Below are 17591 nucleotides of genomic sequence, written 5' to 3'. Positions count from 1 at the left end.
ACTAATATAAATAATTGTGCAGTGGACACCCATGTGTGTTGATCTTGAACCCTTGTGTTTCTCTGGCATAAATTTCTAGCAGTGAAATTGCTAGCTTGAAGAGCTGTACATTTAATTTTTATAGCTTTTATTATACATGTTTGGCACCTTTTCCATTCTTTTATCTGTTTAGTGGGATATGGAGGGAAGACAACTTGTGTGCCATCTGTTAACTGCCAAAGAAAATCTTGGTTTTCAGTGGAAAATTGGTATTGACAAATTGCCTTCCAGAAAGGTACAAATTCATATTCCCCACATCAGTGCAAGTGTCTGCATCCCTACCCTTTCACAATGCAAATTTTTATCAAGCTAATGTTGCAAAATTGGTATTTCACTGGTTTGTATTTTTTCTGATGCTAGTGAGATTCAGTACTTAGCACATGTTTATCAGTCACAAGATGCCTGCTCATATCCTTTGCCCATGGGGGTGCAATGTGATGTCATTTTCTAAGTGATTTGTAGGAGCACTTTTATATTAAGGATATGAATTTCATAGGTCATATTTGTTGCAATAATTTTCTCTCATTCTGATTAAAAATCTTTTTTATGTCTTTGCATGTACAAACATTTTAAAGTTCTTGTGGAACCAGTCTGTGAATCTTTTTTCCTTTGTGGCTTTTGGATCTAATGTCATGCTGAGGGAGCTTATTCTCACTCCATGATTATGAAAGTGTGTTAGTGTCCGCTAATATTTTTGTTTCATATTTAAATAAAATACTTGGAAATAATTTTCTTGTAGTTTTTGTACAGTCAACTTTCCTAACAGTTAATCACTGATGTGAAGTATCACCTTTATTATGTATTTTATGTATCTATATGAATGTGCATATGTGTATATACACACACATAAAAACATACATATGTATATGTGTGCATGTAAACAATAATAAAAACATATCCTTGGGGTGTTGTTAGGTACAAGGACTTGTAATTTGGGGTCTGCTGACATCTTTATGATGCTGAGTCTTCAACCCAGGAAAACATAATGTCTACTTGTTCTAGTCTTCGTTTTCATCCTTCATGAAACTTTCATCACTCTCTTTGTATCTACATTTATATGTGAATTAGTTACTGCATTGATTGCAAACTCAAAGCCTTCAAGAACCAGCGAAGTAAGTAATCTAAAGAGTAAAACCGAGTGTTTGGGACTGTGGAGAACTAGAGAACACCTGCCATGCTAATCATGTTCATTTAAAACTTGATGCATACCAAACCAAACATGTTTGTGGGCAGCCAGTTTATGAGTACTGACCTATAGCTTTGGTTTCTTTTCCCCTTTAATTTTGGAATTACTGTTTAGAAGCTTAACAACTTTTTCTAATTTTAATGTTATAAGTCTTACGTCATAAATCTAATTCCACTTGCAATTAGAGAAAAGGGAGTTTAACACTTTTCTATTCTTTGGTTATTGATCTTTTCAAGTTTTTTTTTTTTTTTTGTTTAAATGTAAATGACATGTACAGCTTAGTAAATTCTATTTGTCTTATTAAAAATGTTTTAAAATATGACTTAGAACAGTTGAGCATCTAATGAAGTTTTTTCTTACCCAACAAAGTAATATCTCTGTATGTTCATGCTGGAATGTGATCTTACCCTTTATAATCATGGAATCTAATGTGAATCCTACAGTATAGGATAGCCTCATCACCCACCTTTAGAACAATGACTACTGTTCCTAATCAAAAACCTTTAATCTCCTAGTTCTGAGATGCTTTTTTAATTTCTCAGTTGATTATGGCTGAGATGATCAGCTCTTCTTTGTATACCACAGTATCTTTTTATTTCACATAGTTTATTGACTTGTTACTTTATGCTAGGCACGCTGCCGAGCAATTTACATGCATTATCTCATTAAATTTTCCCAGTAACTTTTGAGGTAGTACCATTATTCCTGTAATATAAATAAGACTGAAGGTTACAAAGGCTAAGTAAGATGTTCCCGAAAATAAGTGGGCAAAATGGAAAAGCAAGGATTGTAACTCAGATCTATTTGGTGCTGGAGTCTGAGTTCTTAATTCTGGTTAAGTATCCAAAGAATGAGATAAATACTGACATGATAGGTCTTTGGAAAGTAGACTGAAACCAGGTATGGGGGAAGTGGATCTCTTAGGCTATTTTGAGGATTGTGTGCTTTTAACCTAAGAACTATGTGATATCACTGAAGGATTTCAACGAGGGAGAAATGGTATGAGTAAACTTATATTTAAAAAAATTAAGTTTGGCTATAATGTGGACATTTGAAGGAGACTCGTGGATACAGGAAGACCAATTAGGAAGCTATTTCCACAGTCCACATCAAATAGATTGTATCTTAGAAAAGGATGATGGAATGGAAATGTATTAAAGGGATCAGATTCCAGACATATTTAGGAGATATAACCTACAGGTCTTTGCAACTGATTGGATGTGGGGGGCGAGGGAGAGGAAAGAGTCAAGAATGACTCCATAGTATGAATTTTCTCATGATGCGCAAGGTGTGCACGTTGTCTGAAAGATTTCCTGCAATCCTTACATTCATAGGGTCTCTCTCCAGTATGAATTCTTTGGTGTAGAGTAAGAGATCCACTATAGCTAAAGGCTTTCCCACAAACATTACATTCATAAGGTTTTTCTCCAGTATGAATTCTCTGATGTTGAGCAAGGCCTGCATTCTGGCTAAATGTTTTCCTACATTCCTTACACATATAAGGTTTTTCTCCGGTATGACTTCTCTGATGCTGTGCAAGTGATGAACTATTGCTAAAGGCCTTCCCACATTCAATACATTCATAAGGTTTCTCTCCAGTATGGACCCTCTGATGTTGATCAAGGTATGCAATTTGGCTGAAGGCTTTTCTACATACTTTACATTCATAAGGCTTTTCTCCAGTATGAACCCTCTGATGTTGAGCAAGGTGTGCATATTGGCTGAAGGCTTTCCTACATTCCTTACATTCATAGGGTCTCTCTCCAGTATGAATTCTCTGATGTACAATTAGGTATCCACGATGGCTAAAGGCTTTCCCACACACATTACACACATAAGGTTTCTCTCCTGTATGAATTCTCTGATGCTGAGCAAGAAATGAACCATTGCTAAAGGCCTTTCCACATTCAATACATTCAAAAGGTCTCTCTCCAGTATGAACTCTCTGGTGTTGAGTCAGGTGTGCAATTTGGCTGAAGGCTTTCTTACATTCTTTACACTGATAAGGTTTCTCTCCGGTATGAACTCTCTGATGTTGAGCAAGATGTGCATTCTGGCTGAAGGCTTTCCTACATTCCTTACATTCATAGGGTTTCTCCCCAGTATGTATTCTCTTATGTTGAGCTAGATTCGCACTCTGGCTGAAGGTTTTCCCACATTCAACACATGCATACGGTTTCTCTCCAGTATGAATTCGCTGATGAAGAGTAAGGGATGAGCTCTGGTTGAAGACTTTCTCACATTCATTACATTTCAAAAGTTTCTTTTCCATATAGACTTTCTTACGTTTCATTTCAACAGATTTTTTTCGGTAGCTTTTCTTTTGTGGCTCATGCTTATGTACTGTTTCTTTGGTGGGAATGATCTGTTGTATATCAAGCATTGCATCCTGATGGAAAGTTTGCCAAGATTTATTATATTTATTACTTTGTTCTTCAGTAAGGATTTCCTTATGAGTGATGATCAATTGACTTAAATGTGCTTCCTGACTTCCCAACTGGCTCTTAAAACAGCCCTCACTTTCACAGTCTTCTCTCAAACTGGAGCAGTCAAGGCCATAACTGAGATGGCTTCTTCCTATTGTCACCACTTTGGATGATTCTTCACAAATAGCTTGCTTTGATGAAAATTCACTGTTTTCAAATACATACTCCCAATCTAAAAGATATCAAGAAAATAAGCATCCTTTGTATTTATGCATTAAAAGAAATTTCTAGAACAAAAATAGATGAATAAAATACATAAGAAGTTCAAGGATTTAACAGCTCTTAAATACAGTCATGCTGTCTAAAAAATATGAGCATATGAAGAATAAGAACTTAAGATAAAATAATCATATGTAATCAGTAAGGTACAGGAGAAAGATGTGGCAATCTGCTTCCATAAAGATTTTACAGCCTTGGAAATGCTATGGAGCAGTTCTACCCTGTCCTGTAAGGTCACTATGAGTTGGAACAGACTCAAGAGCAGTGGGTTTGGGTGTTGGGTTTAATCAGTAACGTAAATATCAGAAAAAATAATGAAGAAGTCATATGAAATTATAATCATCATTTTATATCTAAGTTAACATAACAGTTTCCAAATACCATTTCTCTCTTGCTTCTGGTTACCCTGCATTCAAATACGTTAATTATTTTTTAAGTCAATTTCATAATGTTGAAAATGTGGCTCAAAAACCTCCACAAGACCCCCAGACCCAAAGACACTCCAGTTGCTATTAGTTGCCTTAGTTGTACGTAAAACTCTATGGTTAACTTTTTGCAGTCAGAAAATGGTCTTCCTGAAAATTGTTTTCTATGTAATATATTCCAACTAAGTATAAATTTTCAATTGATCCCTGAACCTAAGGTGACTTGATATAAAAATAATTTTGCATCTTATTACTTGTATTAGTCTAATGCAGGTCTTAATTAGTCTTCCTCTTTCCATTCCCAAGTCAGATCTCATTCCTCTGCTCAAGAATTTCCAATGGTTTCTTCCCACATTTATAATACATCCACAGTTCCTACCATGCTCTACAAAGCTCTATATGATCTAGCCCTCTCAGACCATATTTTCTGCTACTCTCTTCCTTCTTATTCCAGTTTAGCTATGTGGGTATTCCTTCTATTCCTATCTTAAGAATACTACACTTGCTGTTTCTCTGCCTGCAGAGGACTTTTCCCCAGATATCTGCTTGACCCATTAACTCAGTGCATATAACTGTCAGAACTCTTCACATTGTACAATTTAAATGAATGCAGTTTATTGTATATAAAATTATTTCTTAACATAGTTGTTAAGAAAAACGAATGGAAGGAAACAAAAAGTGGATGGTAAGTAAAGACAGCCTTTAATAACAATTGCAAAGTAACACTCATGATATACAATGGGCTCTTTGCACTCAAAATAGGGACTATACTTTAGAACCTCTGGAACATTTACAAAAACTAACTAGGCCACAGAAGCCTCAAATAGTAAAAAAAAGAGAACTAGTACCAATCACTGTCTGATCAAGAACTATAAAACTATCTGATCAAAATTAATGAGACCAGAAAACTCTCTTTTAAACATTTCTTTAATGAAAGGGAAATAAAAAAAAACTTAGATTATCAAGAAAACAGCAATAACAAAAACACTAAATATAAGAACCTATGAAAGAGAGCTTAAAGCCATATTTGGAGGAAAATTCATAACCCTTTATAATTTCACTACTGAATAACAGAGAATGAAATGAAACGTTTAAGCATTCATTTCAAGAAGATGAAGACCAAAATAAACCTAAGGAAATTAGAAGCAAAGAATTAGTTAAGAAGAAAAGTAAAAAATAGAGAATTAGAAGAAAAGACAGTAACTAATAGGTAAATCCATAAGCTGAATCTTTAAAATAAGTAAATAAAATTGACAAAACAGCAATGAACTCAAAAACTAAGAAGTACAGGATATTACTTGGCTTGAATCCATCTGATAACCTAAATGAAAAGGATAACAACCTAGAAAAATAAATTACATAATTTGACTCAAGACAGAAACTGTGGAAACCACTTACCAAAGATAATACAGTGAAACCTGTGAGAGCCAGAATTCAACAGAACTGCCTTGTTTTTCTGGGTCTCATAAGGTTTCCACCTTTGACAGGGTGCAGTCTTACCACTTTTCTATCGCTCCTTTTAGTGGGAAAAATATTTGAGTTTCCTTCTCTGACAGGTTTCCACCTTACAGCGTTTCCAGCTTTTGCAGGTTTTACTGTACCAAGAAAGCGGTCAAAGATCCATTTCCTCCCAAAGGCCTCAGGATTTGTTTCTCAAAATGTTAAGATCAGTTAATGGGGAACCCAGGTCAAAAAGGGAAGAGTGTTGACGTGACGTGGAGTAGGCAACCAATGTCACAAAACAATATGTGTATTGTTTAATAAAAAACTAGTTTGCTCTTTAAACCTTCATCTAAAGTACAATAAAAAAATTAAGACCAGCGATTTTATTCATTCACACTGACATCTCTAAATCAGACTTTTTTTTGAGCCTCTGTCTCCCTATCCAATTTCATGTTACATTTCTTATCTCATAACTCTCCCATCTCATAAAAATAATTAAATTTCTTATGTCCCAAGCCAAACTTATCATCTTTTCCCCTACCAACCTATTTTTCTTCTGACTTGTTTTTATTAAACACTATCACCATCCAGTTACCCAGACTTGAAAATATAACTGGAGATGCTTTCTTTTTTGACTGTTTATAAGCTCTGAATAGTCCCAAGAATTTAGCAGAGTACTTTACTTTGCTCAAAGCAGAAATTCAATGAGTCTGTCTAAAAGAATAAGTACATCAATCAGTCTAAAAGGAAGAAGTGACTGAAAAGTGGGGAGAAGCAATGTAGTGTCTGGATTTTTAAAAAATGGAATGGAGCAACTTATGCAAGGACAAGGATAAGCTGTGGATTTCAATCCAGAGAATAGGAACATGGGTTATCAGAGAAAACAGAAATAGGTGAGAGAAGATATATAAGGAGAATAAGCCAGAAGGGGTTCAAGCTAAAGATACCTCAATGTTTCTGCCCAGGCCTTGAGCCTTGGAGAAAAGCTGAGTTTTTACTGGCAATGGTTTCTACTTCCCTGGTTCTCTCTGACTCACCAGGGCATATGCCTCTTGTCCCCTGCTTCTTCACAGTCCAGGGTTCTTTTCCTTGTTCCAGTAATGAGATCACATCTGGCTTAGAAAGAGAAGCTCCTGCTTACAAGAAATAAAAGGGGAATTAGCCAAACCCACAGGTCAGATCAAGTTCCTCAGTCACTGGGAAAGGAGGGACATTATATTAAGAAGGGAGGGAGTTGAGGAAGTGGTTAAGAATATATGAAGGACGGGGGAGATAAAATTGCAGGAATAGTCTAATAAAGTTGCCAATTCTACAAACTATTTTGGGGGCCCAAGAAGAGAATTTAGTGAGGCACATAAAGGGCTCCCAAACATTCACATTGGAAAACAGCCCTGTGTGCAGATTCTGAAATACAGGGAGACCTCCTTACCCAGTGATACCAGGCTCCTATAGTTCTCCAACATCACCTTCCTGTACAAAGTCTTTTGAGCAGGGTTCAGCCATTCCCACTCCTCTTGAGAGAAATCTACTGCCACATCCCCAAATGTCACCAAATCCTGAAATGACAGAAACACATTCTTGCTCAGTGTTCATACCCTTACACAGGCCTAGGCTGAAGAGTTAAATTGTCTACACTTCTGGAGAGAAACATTACAGATAGTGAAATTTTCTGGCAGTATCTTAGGTTCTGAGTGACCCATGTCAAGTAAATTGCTAGACAACTTCTTTGTGCTTACTTTTGTTTGTCATGGAAAGTGTACAATTTCAGAGATAATCTCTACTTGTGGAGAATTTACAATCCTGTAGAGGAGAAAAGATAACACATACACAAAATTGGGCAACAACAGAACACTATACAGAACACTATAAACAATCAAAGGTAAAACAATACGTTATTCATACTAAATGCTAGAGCATTTTTCAATCTGGGGAAATCAGAATAGACCAGGACAGTGAAAAAAGGCTTCAAGGAAGAGCAGGCCCTGAGTTGAGCCTTAAAAATGTCATGTGGTCTAAATCAACATTTTTCAAACTGTACAGTGGAATGGTCAATGTTACAAAGAGATCAATATATAAAAAGACAATTATACTTGATAACTGTTATATTGATCTTCTTGAAAATAATAAAACGTTTTATAGTGATTTTGCAAAAATATGACTTAAATGTATGTTATAACAGACAGCAATCAGGAAGTTGGGTGATCAATCACAAATATCACTGAATTTGTGGTTGGTGGCAAAGACATTTGTCAGCCAGCTGTCAAAGTGATACATATCATCTCATTGATGTATCTTACACATTTCATACTAAATATTACATATTTTTAATATTCTGCATCATTATACATCTTACAACAGCAACCTAAGTCTTTTGTTTGTAGTACGTTAAACATTAATTAAATCCAAAGAAGTACAATAAAAGTTACTTGGTTTGGGATGCCTTTCCTCTGGCAATAAAAATTCTCCTGACACTCAGTGTATAAGGGGCAATAAAAGATTATCTAACAGCTCTTGGTAACTCCACTAAATTTCAAAGACAGTTGATAACTTATCATGCTGCCTAAGAGACAAAGATAACAGTACTTTTAGCATCATCTTAGTTAAATAGTAAACATTTCCAAATCTGACAACAAAGTGCATCGAAAAATACCTACCACTCTCACTAGAGGTACACAGTGGTACATGCCTAGCGAGTAAGAGTTTTTAAAATGTTACAGCACGGCTCTCAAATAATACTACTGCGTATGGAATTAAGGATCTTTGTTATAACATGGAGAAAGACCTAGTTTGAGCCCTAAAAACTCAAAATGGGTATTCTCCTAGTGAGATAAACCTGTTCCACGTACTCAAAAAAAAAAAAGAAAAAACTTAGAATAATAAGTATAAAAAATGCGAACATTTTATTAAGAACAAAATCATCTTAACATAAAGTAAAATGTTCTTCACTTTACATTTGTACATAAGATATGAACTAGAAAAAGCAACCTTATTTTGAGCAACGTTTTTGTGTATTTGTGATATAGCCACTTACTATTAGAAAACAGCCCCGATTAGAATATAAACTGGGCATGTTTCAAGCCAAGCTGCCCTAGAACAAGGGCGCCCACCTTAGGTAATGCTGTTATACGGAAAACCCAACGCAAATGAGGAACAGAGCTGCTTGTAAGTCTACTCATCTCCCCTTTAAAGGATAGTCTGGGAAGGGGTCTACAACACAGACCAAGGATGAGATCACGAGGTGGAGAAATGACCTTCCTATGTTGTTGTGTGCCGTCAAGTCTATTCTGACTCATGGAGACCCCATGTGACACAGCAGAACTGCCCCACAGGGTTTTCTAGGTCGAAATCTTTACAGGAGAAGGTCACCAGGCCTTTTCTCCTGCAGAGTAGCTGGTGGGTTCGAACCACCGACCTTTTAGTTAGCAGCCAAGCACTTAGCCATTGCGCCACCAGGGCTTCTTGACTTTCGTATAAAAGGGTCAAATTGAGGCTGCCCATTGTAGAGAGTGGTTCCAGGTACCACTGGCCCACTGCTTCTTCTGCTGACTCTGGTCCCTGGGTTGGAGTCAGTGTTGATAATAAATCGCATAGTTGATTATGCACACTGTCTCAACACATCATTGCTTCTTGGAAACAAATGCCAAAAATCTAAAACCCACGGCTAAGAAAAGGTAATACCCACCTGTATAAGAGTTTCCATATGTTCTTAAGATCACCCTGGAGGATTAGGGTCTCTAACTGGGGGTGGAATGGCAAGGGAGGGAGAACAGGGGTCAACACTTACTCGAAGCCTGAATTATTTTTTCATCAGCTCCTATTCTTGCTGGTTCAAAATACTATACTAAAATTTTTCTGAGATTAAGTAAGTTTGGGAATTCCTAGTCTCAATGGAAAGGAGCCCTGGTGGTGCAATGGTTAAGTGCTCGTCTGCTAACCGAAAGGTCAGTAGTTCGAACCCACCCAGTGGCTCCGCAGGAGAAAAGACCTGACAATTTGCTCCCATAAAGATTACAACCTAGGAAACCCTATGAGGCAGTTCTACTCTGTCCTATAGGGTCACCATGAGTCAGAATCGACTAGACGGCACACAGCAACAAGTCTCAATGGAAAGAAAAACCTTCTAGGATTTTAAGGAAACAGAGCTGATCTCTGCAACATCATTGTGAAAATTAAGACTCACCTAACTGGAGACAAGCAGGGGATTAGTAAATAAGATTTATACCATGTGATATCACCTGGACAACAAGAGTGATGCTATAGGTAAATATCTGTCAAAACTAAAAAATGTTCAGGCTAAATTATCTCATGAATAATCCTTCTCTTTGCTTGGAAGACTGCCTCATCTCATCTTGCCTGCAGAACTACTCTCCCTTTGAGACTCAGCTCATCACCACCTCGTTGAAGCCATCCCTTCCTTCCTTGACCATCCTCTTGGTACCCTGAAGTGCTTCCTCTTCTAGATGCTCATAGCTCTCTTGGGATTTATTTTTGACCTGCCACGCACCACGATGCCTTAGACTTGTCTGCTTGTCTCCTTCAGAAGACTGTGAGTTCCTTGAAGTCAAGGATTGCGTCTTTTGCTTCTCCTTATTGCAAGCACAAAATAGTCTGAATAAACCTGGCAGTTGTTTTTGGGTCCTGTCAAACTGATTATGACTCAATGTGACCCCACATGTTACAGAGTAGAATTGCCCCATAGGGATTTCAATGGCTGTGACCTTTCAGAAGCAGATCATCAGGGCTTTCTTCTGAGGCGTCTCTGGGTGGGTTCAAACTGCCAACCTTTTGGTCAGGAGGTGAGTGCTTAGCCATCTGTGCCACCCACAGACTCCTATATATATATACTTGATGTTGTTGGCTGCTGTCAAGTTAATTCTGACTCATAGCCACCCCATGTGACAGAGTAGAACTGCCCCCATACGGTTTCCTAGGCTGTAACAGCAGTTAAGAGTTCGGCTGCTAACCAAAAGGTTGGCAGTTTGAATCCACCAGCCGCTCCCTGGAAACCCTATGAGGCAGTTCTACCCTGTCCTTTCGGGTTGCCATGAGTCGGAAATCGACTCGACAGCAACAGGTAATATTTACCAAAGCAGATCGCCAGGCCTTTCTCCTGAAGAGCTACTGGGTGGGTTCAACCCACTGACCTTTCGGTTAGTAGCCAAGCGCTTAACTATTGCAGCACCAAAAAAAAAAAAAAAAACCCCATTGCCGTCAAGTTGATTCTGACTCATAGCCACCTACAGGACAGAGCAGAACTGCCCCACAGGTTTCCAAGGAGTGGCTGGTGGATTCGAACTGCCGACCTTTTGGTTAGCAACTATAGCACTTATCCACTGTGCCACCAGGGCCCCACCAGGCCTCCTTAAACCTGGCAGAGTAGGTGTTAAATAAATGTTTATATGTTTACATGTAATAAATTTTTATTGTGAGTAAAGTTCTCTTTTCCTCGTTTTTTTTTAAATTTAACCAATTTTATCATCTTTTCCCTTCCAGCCCTGATAGAGTAGACTCTATTGGAAAAATCTCTCCTGCTGAAAACTACTATAAATGCAGGACAAAATACTATAAAACGACTTCTTGAGAGCATAGAAGAGCAATCAATACAGACAGGACTTGAGGGGCTACAATCCTTCAGAGAAGAGAAGCACACCATGGTGACCTCCACAGTCACCCTGCTTTTACAAACACTTTTATGAACCTAAAGCAAGAAAAAGACAAAGGAAGTCACAGCTGGGCTCATCATATCCAAACTGCTTACAAGCAAAGACAAAGAGAAAAATCTTAAAAGCAGCCTGAGAATAAAGACCTGTCAGTTCATGATGCACACTTTAATACTCAAGACCCAGCACATCATGGTGAGCAAGAGACCTTGCCGTGTACCATGGATAAGACCACCAAACAGCCCTCCTAGCTTGCCCTCCTCTCAGACCCAGGTCTGTGGGAAAGCTCTAAGCTAGTGGTCTGATCATACACCTCAACCTCAATGAAGCCAGTCCCCCCAGTGAGGGCTGTCATTTCTCACCAAGGAGTCTTCTGCCTCATGAGGGCCCCTAACATAACCCTGAGCCCAGAGGAGGTGCTGAACCATTTCTTGAATGAAGATGAAAATGCTGGCTGGGGAAAAAAAGGAAGCTCACTGGGCTTCTGGGGACCTTCTTTTTACTGGAATGGAGGAAATGAGGATCAGATTACGGGATGAATTGCACTCTGTTAGGCTGATAAATTTTAGAAGAAAACCAAAATGTTCGTATAATCTAAAAAACAAGATGGCATTTCAGGGAAGAGAAAAGAAATGCTCCCTTACCTCGGACATGGCTTTAAGAATGGAAGAATTAATGACAGCTCCTCTATCCTCCCCCTTCAGGCTTCTCCCTTGGAGGGCAGTGTTCTGAGAAGGTGGAGCTGGAGAGGGTGAAAGAAACCATAAAATGCGAGCCCTGCCCTGCAGCTCCCAGTATCACCAGCCTAGAAACCCTCTCTTCCTTCTCTTCCCCCTTCTCCCCTGACCAGAGAATAAGAGGCATCACTGAAGTAGTCACTCATATCTAAGTTTACAATTCTTCTTCCTTTGTGCTGTAGAACTCAAAAATACAATATAAATTTTCTGTGCATAAGTCACGTCATTTATAATTATGCACAATAACAGCACATACCTATGGCTCTACCATTTATAATTATACACAATAACAGCATTTACCCTTCAGAATGGCTCTACCAAGTAGGGGTTATTTCCCCTCTTTCACACAACAATCTTCATAGGTGAAATAATCTAAGGTTCCATGGTAGTAAGAAATTGAGTCAAAGTGGAATCCAGGTCAGACTTCTCAGCCTTTCCACTAGATGATGATGCTGAAGAGAAATACTTTGCTACCCTTTCTACAAGAATGAGAGATAAATCCACAAGGTGATTTTATAGACAGTAGGCATTAGAGGGGCCAGGTGGCTTGGAGGACAATGGACGAAATGAGTCAGGACACCCTGCTTCTGGTTCTGGCTTATGACAAACTGCACCTGAAAACCAATTAGACTTTTCTAAGCAATTTCCTCAGAGAAAGAAAGACAGACACTATGCATGAACAATCCCCTGAACCCCTTAATCATGATGAGTTCTTTTCCAGTAAACCTCACTGCCTTGAAGAGTAAACAATTACCTCAGAAGCAGGATAACTTAGTGGTAAGACCACTAAGAGATCAGAACGCCTGCACTCAAAACACCTGATCCTCAACTCACTAGCTCTGTGACTGTCCACGTAACTACTCCAAACCTGTTTCCTTATCAATAAAATGGTACCTACTCCCATCAGTTTTTGGGAGGATTATGAAATGACCCACATAAAACATTTAGCATAGTATCTGGCACATCCTTTGTGCTCATAAAACATCAGTCATTTATTTTCATGAATACTTTTCCAAGATGGCAGCACCATGTGGTAGAGTCTTAACAGACCTGGATTCAAATCTCAGCATGGCCATATAAGCTAAGCAAAGCACCTGAAGTGTAGTAGGTCTCCTCTGACTTTTTGTCCTCAATTCCTCACACACCCCAAAGACTAGAAGACGAATGGAAAGACGGTCCTCCTGTGCCAGAGAGGGCTGAGCCCAGCAGCCTGGTCTTCTGCTCTCCAGGCCTAAGGCTGGGACTCCTCTCAGCCTCTCTCTCTCCTCCTTCTCTTGCCTTTTTAAATGCTGTCCCCCTCGCTATCTCTCTCTCTCCTTCATCTCAATCTCTTTCCCCTAACACAGATTCCCAAACCCTGGAGCACCTGGCTTCCCAGGGCACCCACAGAGCCTCCCCCTACCACACAAACCACAGACACATAAACCATACAACCTCACATGCTGACAACTCCCCTGGCAGCCTGTGGACACGCCCCTGTGCTGTAGCCCACCATTCCCCCTACAATGGACCACAAATGGTCACTCTCAGGTTACTGTCAATACTGTCACAATGATGCATGGTGACATACACTGTCACACAGGACTCCAAGGTCAATCATACAATCTCACATGGTCACAGACATGGTCAGACACAGTCTCACATGACCAGAGTCACACCATCACACACTGTGACACACAATCTCAAGTAGTGTCACAAGTCTCAGCCATTGTTTCACATAATCGCACTGTTCACACAGTCCCACTCACTATCACACTGTTACACACAAATAGTGTCACACGGTCACACATGGTCTCATACAATCACACTGTTCATACAGTCTCACACGGTTAAATCTCACATGGCCACATACTGTCACATACACACACTGTCATACAGCCACACACTATTCACACATGGTCTCACATGATCACAGTTGCATACAGCCACACTGTTCACAAATGGTCTCACACAACCTATTCGCATACAGTTTCACACGGTCACAGTCTATTCACAGTCTCACACTGTTCATAGTCTCTCACAGTCACACTATTCACACATGGCCACACTGTTCACACACAGTCCCTCATGGTCACACTGTTCACCCATAGTCCCTCAAGGTCACACTATTCACACACAGTCCCTCAGGGCCACACTGTTCACGCTTAGTCCCTCACGGTCACACTATTCACAGAGTCTCTCACGGTCACACTATTCACCCAGTCACACTGTTCATACTCAGTCTCTCACGGTCACACAGTCGCACACACACTGTTCACACAGTCCTTCGCGGTCACAATATTTACATTCAGTCCCTCATGGTCACACTATTCAGAGAGTCGCACACAGTCACACTATTCACACACAGTCTCATACAGTCACACTGTTCACACAGGCTCACAGAGCCACACTATTCACTCAGTCCCACACAAGCTCACACAGCCACACTATTCACTCGGTCCCTCACGATCACACAGTCGCACCCGGTCACACTGTTCACAGTCGAACATGATAACACTGTCGCACATGCTGTCACAGGTCGCCTTCACACACGGGGGCGCGGCTGCTCCCGGCACCTCCTCCAGCCCGGCGATCCTGCCCAGGGGCGAGCAAGCCCCTGACTCCTGACCGCCGCCTCCCTCTGAGTCGACGCCGGCTCCGGGCGGTCCGCAGAGGCCGGGAGCCGAGCGCCCCCGCGGGAGGGGGGCCGGGACTCGATCCTGCAGCCGAAGGGACCGACTCACAAAGAGGCCACGGCGCTCGGGCTGGCGGCCGGGCCGGGCCGCGGAGGCCGCTGGGAAATGGAGTCCAGAGCGCGTGAACGCCTGCGCGAGCGGTTGGCTCTGGGCCCGGAGGACGTTCCTTCAGTTTCAAGCTGTCTCTGCTGCCTTCCCCACCCCGGCCTTCCGAACTGCAGTCAGGATCGCGCCGAACCCTCTCAGGCCATCGGACCGACTTTACCCGTCGAGCGTAGCTTAAGGCTTAGGCTCGGACTGCGCAGGCGCAGCTTGCTGTGGTCCGGTGCACGCGCCGGGCGCGCGATATGGACCTGCACGGGTGATGCACGAGGCGGAATGCGCACGCGCAGTGGGCGGGCTGTACTTCGGCGTCCTTAGTCTGGCTCCCGGACCAAAGTTAGGAAAACGGAGCTGGTTGGGCTTTTGGGGGGGCGAGGGGGGAAGGATGCTGAAAGTGCGAAATTCCCAAACGGGACTTCAGCGGGGGCAAGGAACAGCTGGAGAGGGTCTTGGGGATTATGTACGTGTAGTTAAGAGCTCCGGCTGGCCGAGTTTTATTTCCTTTTTTTTCTTTCCTCTCCTGTCTACACTGTTTATTGGCAGTTTAGTGAGTCCCGATTATGTGTCAGGCACTGTTGTAGGCGCTGAGGGTATAGCAGTGAACAAGCAGACAGCAATTCCTGCTCTCTGGGGTCTTGCCATCCTCGCTCATTTCTGGGGGGCTTTCTGGCTGTGCTTCTTGAGGGACGGATTTGTTGGTTCTTCTGGCAGTTCATAGTGTGTTCCATGTTCTTCGCCAACACCATGGTTCGGGTGAATGGGTTTTCCTTCCGTCTTCCTTGTTCATTGTCCAGCTTTCATATGCGTGTGGGACGGTGGGTAGGGAGGACCAATGAAGAGTTGATGGGTTTGAATTCTGGTGTTGGCGAGGAATGTTGAGCATACCTTGGACTGCCAGAGGACCAAGTGGGTCTGTCCTGGAGGAGGTGCAGCCAGAGTGCTCATTAGGGGCAGGGGTGGTGAGACTTCAAGTGTTTTGGACGTGCAGTGGGGGCGGGGGGGGGGGGGGGTCTCTGCAGGGGGGCCTCATGCTTGGTGGAGTGGAGGGTAGCGGGGAAGAGAAGGACCTTCAACCATATGGACTGACACAATGGCTTCAGCAGTGGGCTCAAGAATGGCAGTGATTGTGGGGATGATGTAGGACCTGACGGTGTCTGGTTCAGTTATACACCGGGTCATTATGAGTTGGAGCCCACTCGAGGGCACCTAACAATAACAACAACAACCTCGATGATACTGAGAGTTCGGTTCCAGACTACCGCAATAAATATCTCAATAAAACAAATCACAAGAATTTTTTGGTTTCCCAGAACATATAAAAGGTATGTTTACACTATACTGTAGTCTATTAAGAACGCAGTAGCATTATGTCTAAAACAATGTACATACCTTAGTTAAAAAATAATTTATTGCTAAAAAAAAAATTCCTGCCCTCATGGAGCTGACATTGTAATACAGGAAAAATTCAATAGGAAAAAAAAAAGATACTAATATATATTGGAATCCGTGGGTGCTAAAGAAACGTTAGAGGTTCTAGTCCACCCAGAGGCTCCTTGAAAGAAAGGCCTGGTGATCTATTTCCAAAAAATCAGCCATTGAAAATACACAGAATAAAACACAGTTCTACTCTAACGCACATGGGCTCGTGAAGAGTTGGAATCTACTCAGCAACCGGAAAACATAAATATTGTATTAGGATGTATGTGTTAGTATGTATACATGTTATAAAGAAAAACAAAGCAGGATATAAAGATAGAGAATGATGGGGGCTGCTATTTTATAGATAGATCAAGGAACGTGTATCTAACCCATTGCCACAGAATCAATTCCAACTCATAGCGATCCTATAGGACAGAATAGAACTGCCCCATAGGGTTTCCAATGATATAATCTTTATGGAAGTAGATCACCACGTTTTCCGTGGAGCTGCTGGTGGGTTCCAACCACCCACCTTTTGGTTAGCAGCCAAGAGCTTAACCACTGCACCACCAAAGCTCCTTAGGTGTATCTAAGGGGGAGATATTTGAGCAAAGACTGGAATGAAGTGAGGAGATGAATCATGAGAAGATCCTGGAAAAAGCAATTCAAGCAGAAGGCACAGGGATATAAAGGGCAGATTAGGGAGCATGTTTGATATGCTCTAGGAACAGCAAGGGAACTTGCTGCATGGAGCCGAATAAGGGAAGGAGTCACTATTGAAAGGTGAGATTAGAAAGGATGTCAGGGGACAGATCATTTTAAACTCTGCAGGTCACAATAAAAACTCTGAATTTTAGTCTACATGTCATGGAAAGCTATAAGGGAAAAAATACATAAATTTGATCACATTACAATCAAGATTTTCTGCTTATCAAAAGATACCATAGAGTGAAAAGACAAACTACAGCATGAGAGGAGATATTGGCAACACGTATAACCAACAAAGAACTTTGAGTCATTAATAAAAACCAGAGAACACCATGGACACAAGGAAAGTATCAGCCTAAGAGACAGAAAGGGCCACATAAACCAGACACTTCATCAGCCTGAGACCAGAAGAACTAGATGGTGCCTGGCTACCACAATGACGGCCATGACAGGGAACACAACAGAGAGTCCCTGATGGAGCAGGAGAAAAGT

At 41.1% G+C, this 17591-nt stretch overlaps 1 protein-coding gene across 2 annotated transcripts; it reads right to left on the bottom strand.

Annotated features, from left to right (window-relative positions):
* Nucleotides 1-1741: 1741 nt before the first annotated feature.
* LOC101357160 (zinc finger protein 583) lies at nt 1742-12490 on the bottom strand. 2 transcript variants are annotated; one of them, XM_004386920.2, is made up of 4 exons: nt 12103-12490; nt 7228-7354; nt 6836-6931; nt 1742-3883 (listed from the first exon to the last, which is right to left on the bottom strand). In XM_004386920.2, the coding sequence occupies exons 1-4, from the start codon at nt 12109-12111 to the stop codon at nt 2406-2408; spliced, it is 1710 nt and encodes a 569-aa protein (XP_004386977.1). In that variant the 5' UTR covers nt 12112-12490; the 3' UTR covers nt 1742-2405. The 2 variants fall into 2 exon arrangements, with proteins under 2 accessions (XP_004386977.1, XP_023597058.1); XM_023741290.1 differs by lacking the exon at nt 12103-12490 and adding an exon at nt 9481-9498 and having other exon boundaries at nt 6836-6934.
* Between the last annotated feature and the right edge of the window lie 5101 nt (nt 12491-17591).

Source organism: Trichechus manatus, unplaced genomic scaffold, assembly GCF_000243295.1.
Source record: "Trichechus manatus latirostris isolate Lorelei unplaced genomic scaffold, TriManLat1.0 scaffold00176, whole genome shotgun sequence".
NCBI classification, from domain to species: Eukaryota; Metazoa; Chordata; class Mammalia; order Sirenia; family Trichechidae; genus Trichechus; species Trichechus manatus.
The sequence above is the reverse complement of the archived record's forward strand: the minus strand, read 5'-3'. Positions and strand labels throughout refer to the sequence as shown.

Coding starts and splice junctions, on each gene's coding strand:
- LOC101357160 (XM_023741290.1), bottom strand. Junction 6,935..7,227: donor TAGGAGCCTGGTATCACTGG/GTAAGGAGGTCT, acceptor ATTTCTTGTAAG/CAGGAGCTTCTCTTTCTAAG. Junction 3,884..6,835: donor GACAAGAGGCATATGCCCTG/GTGAGTCAGAGA, acceptor GATATCTTTTAG/ATTGGGAGTATGTATTTGAA.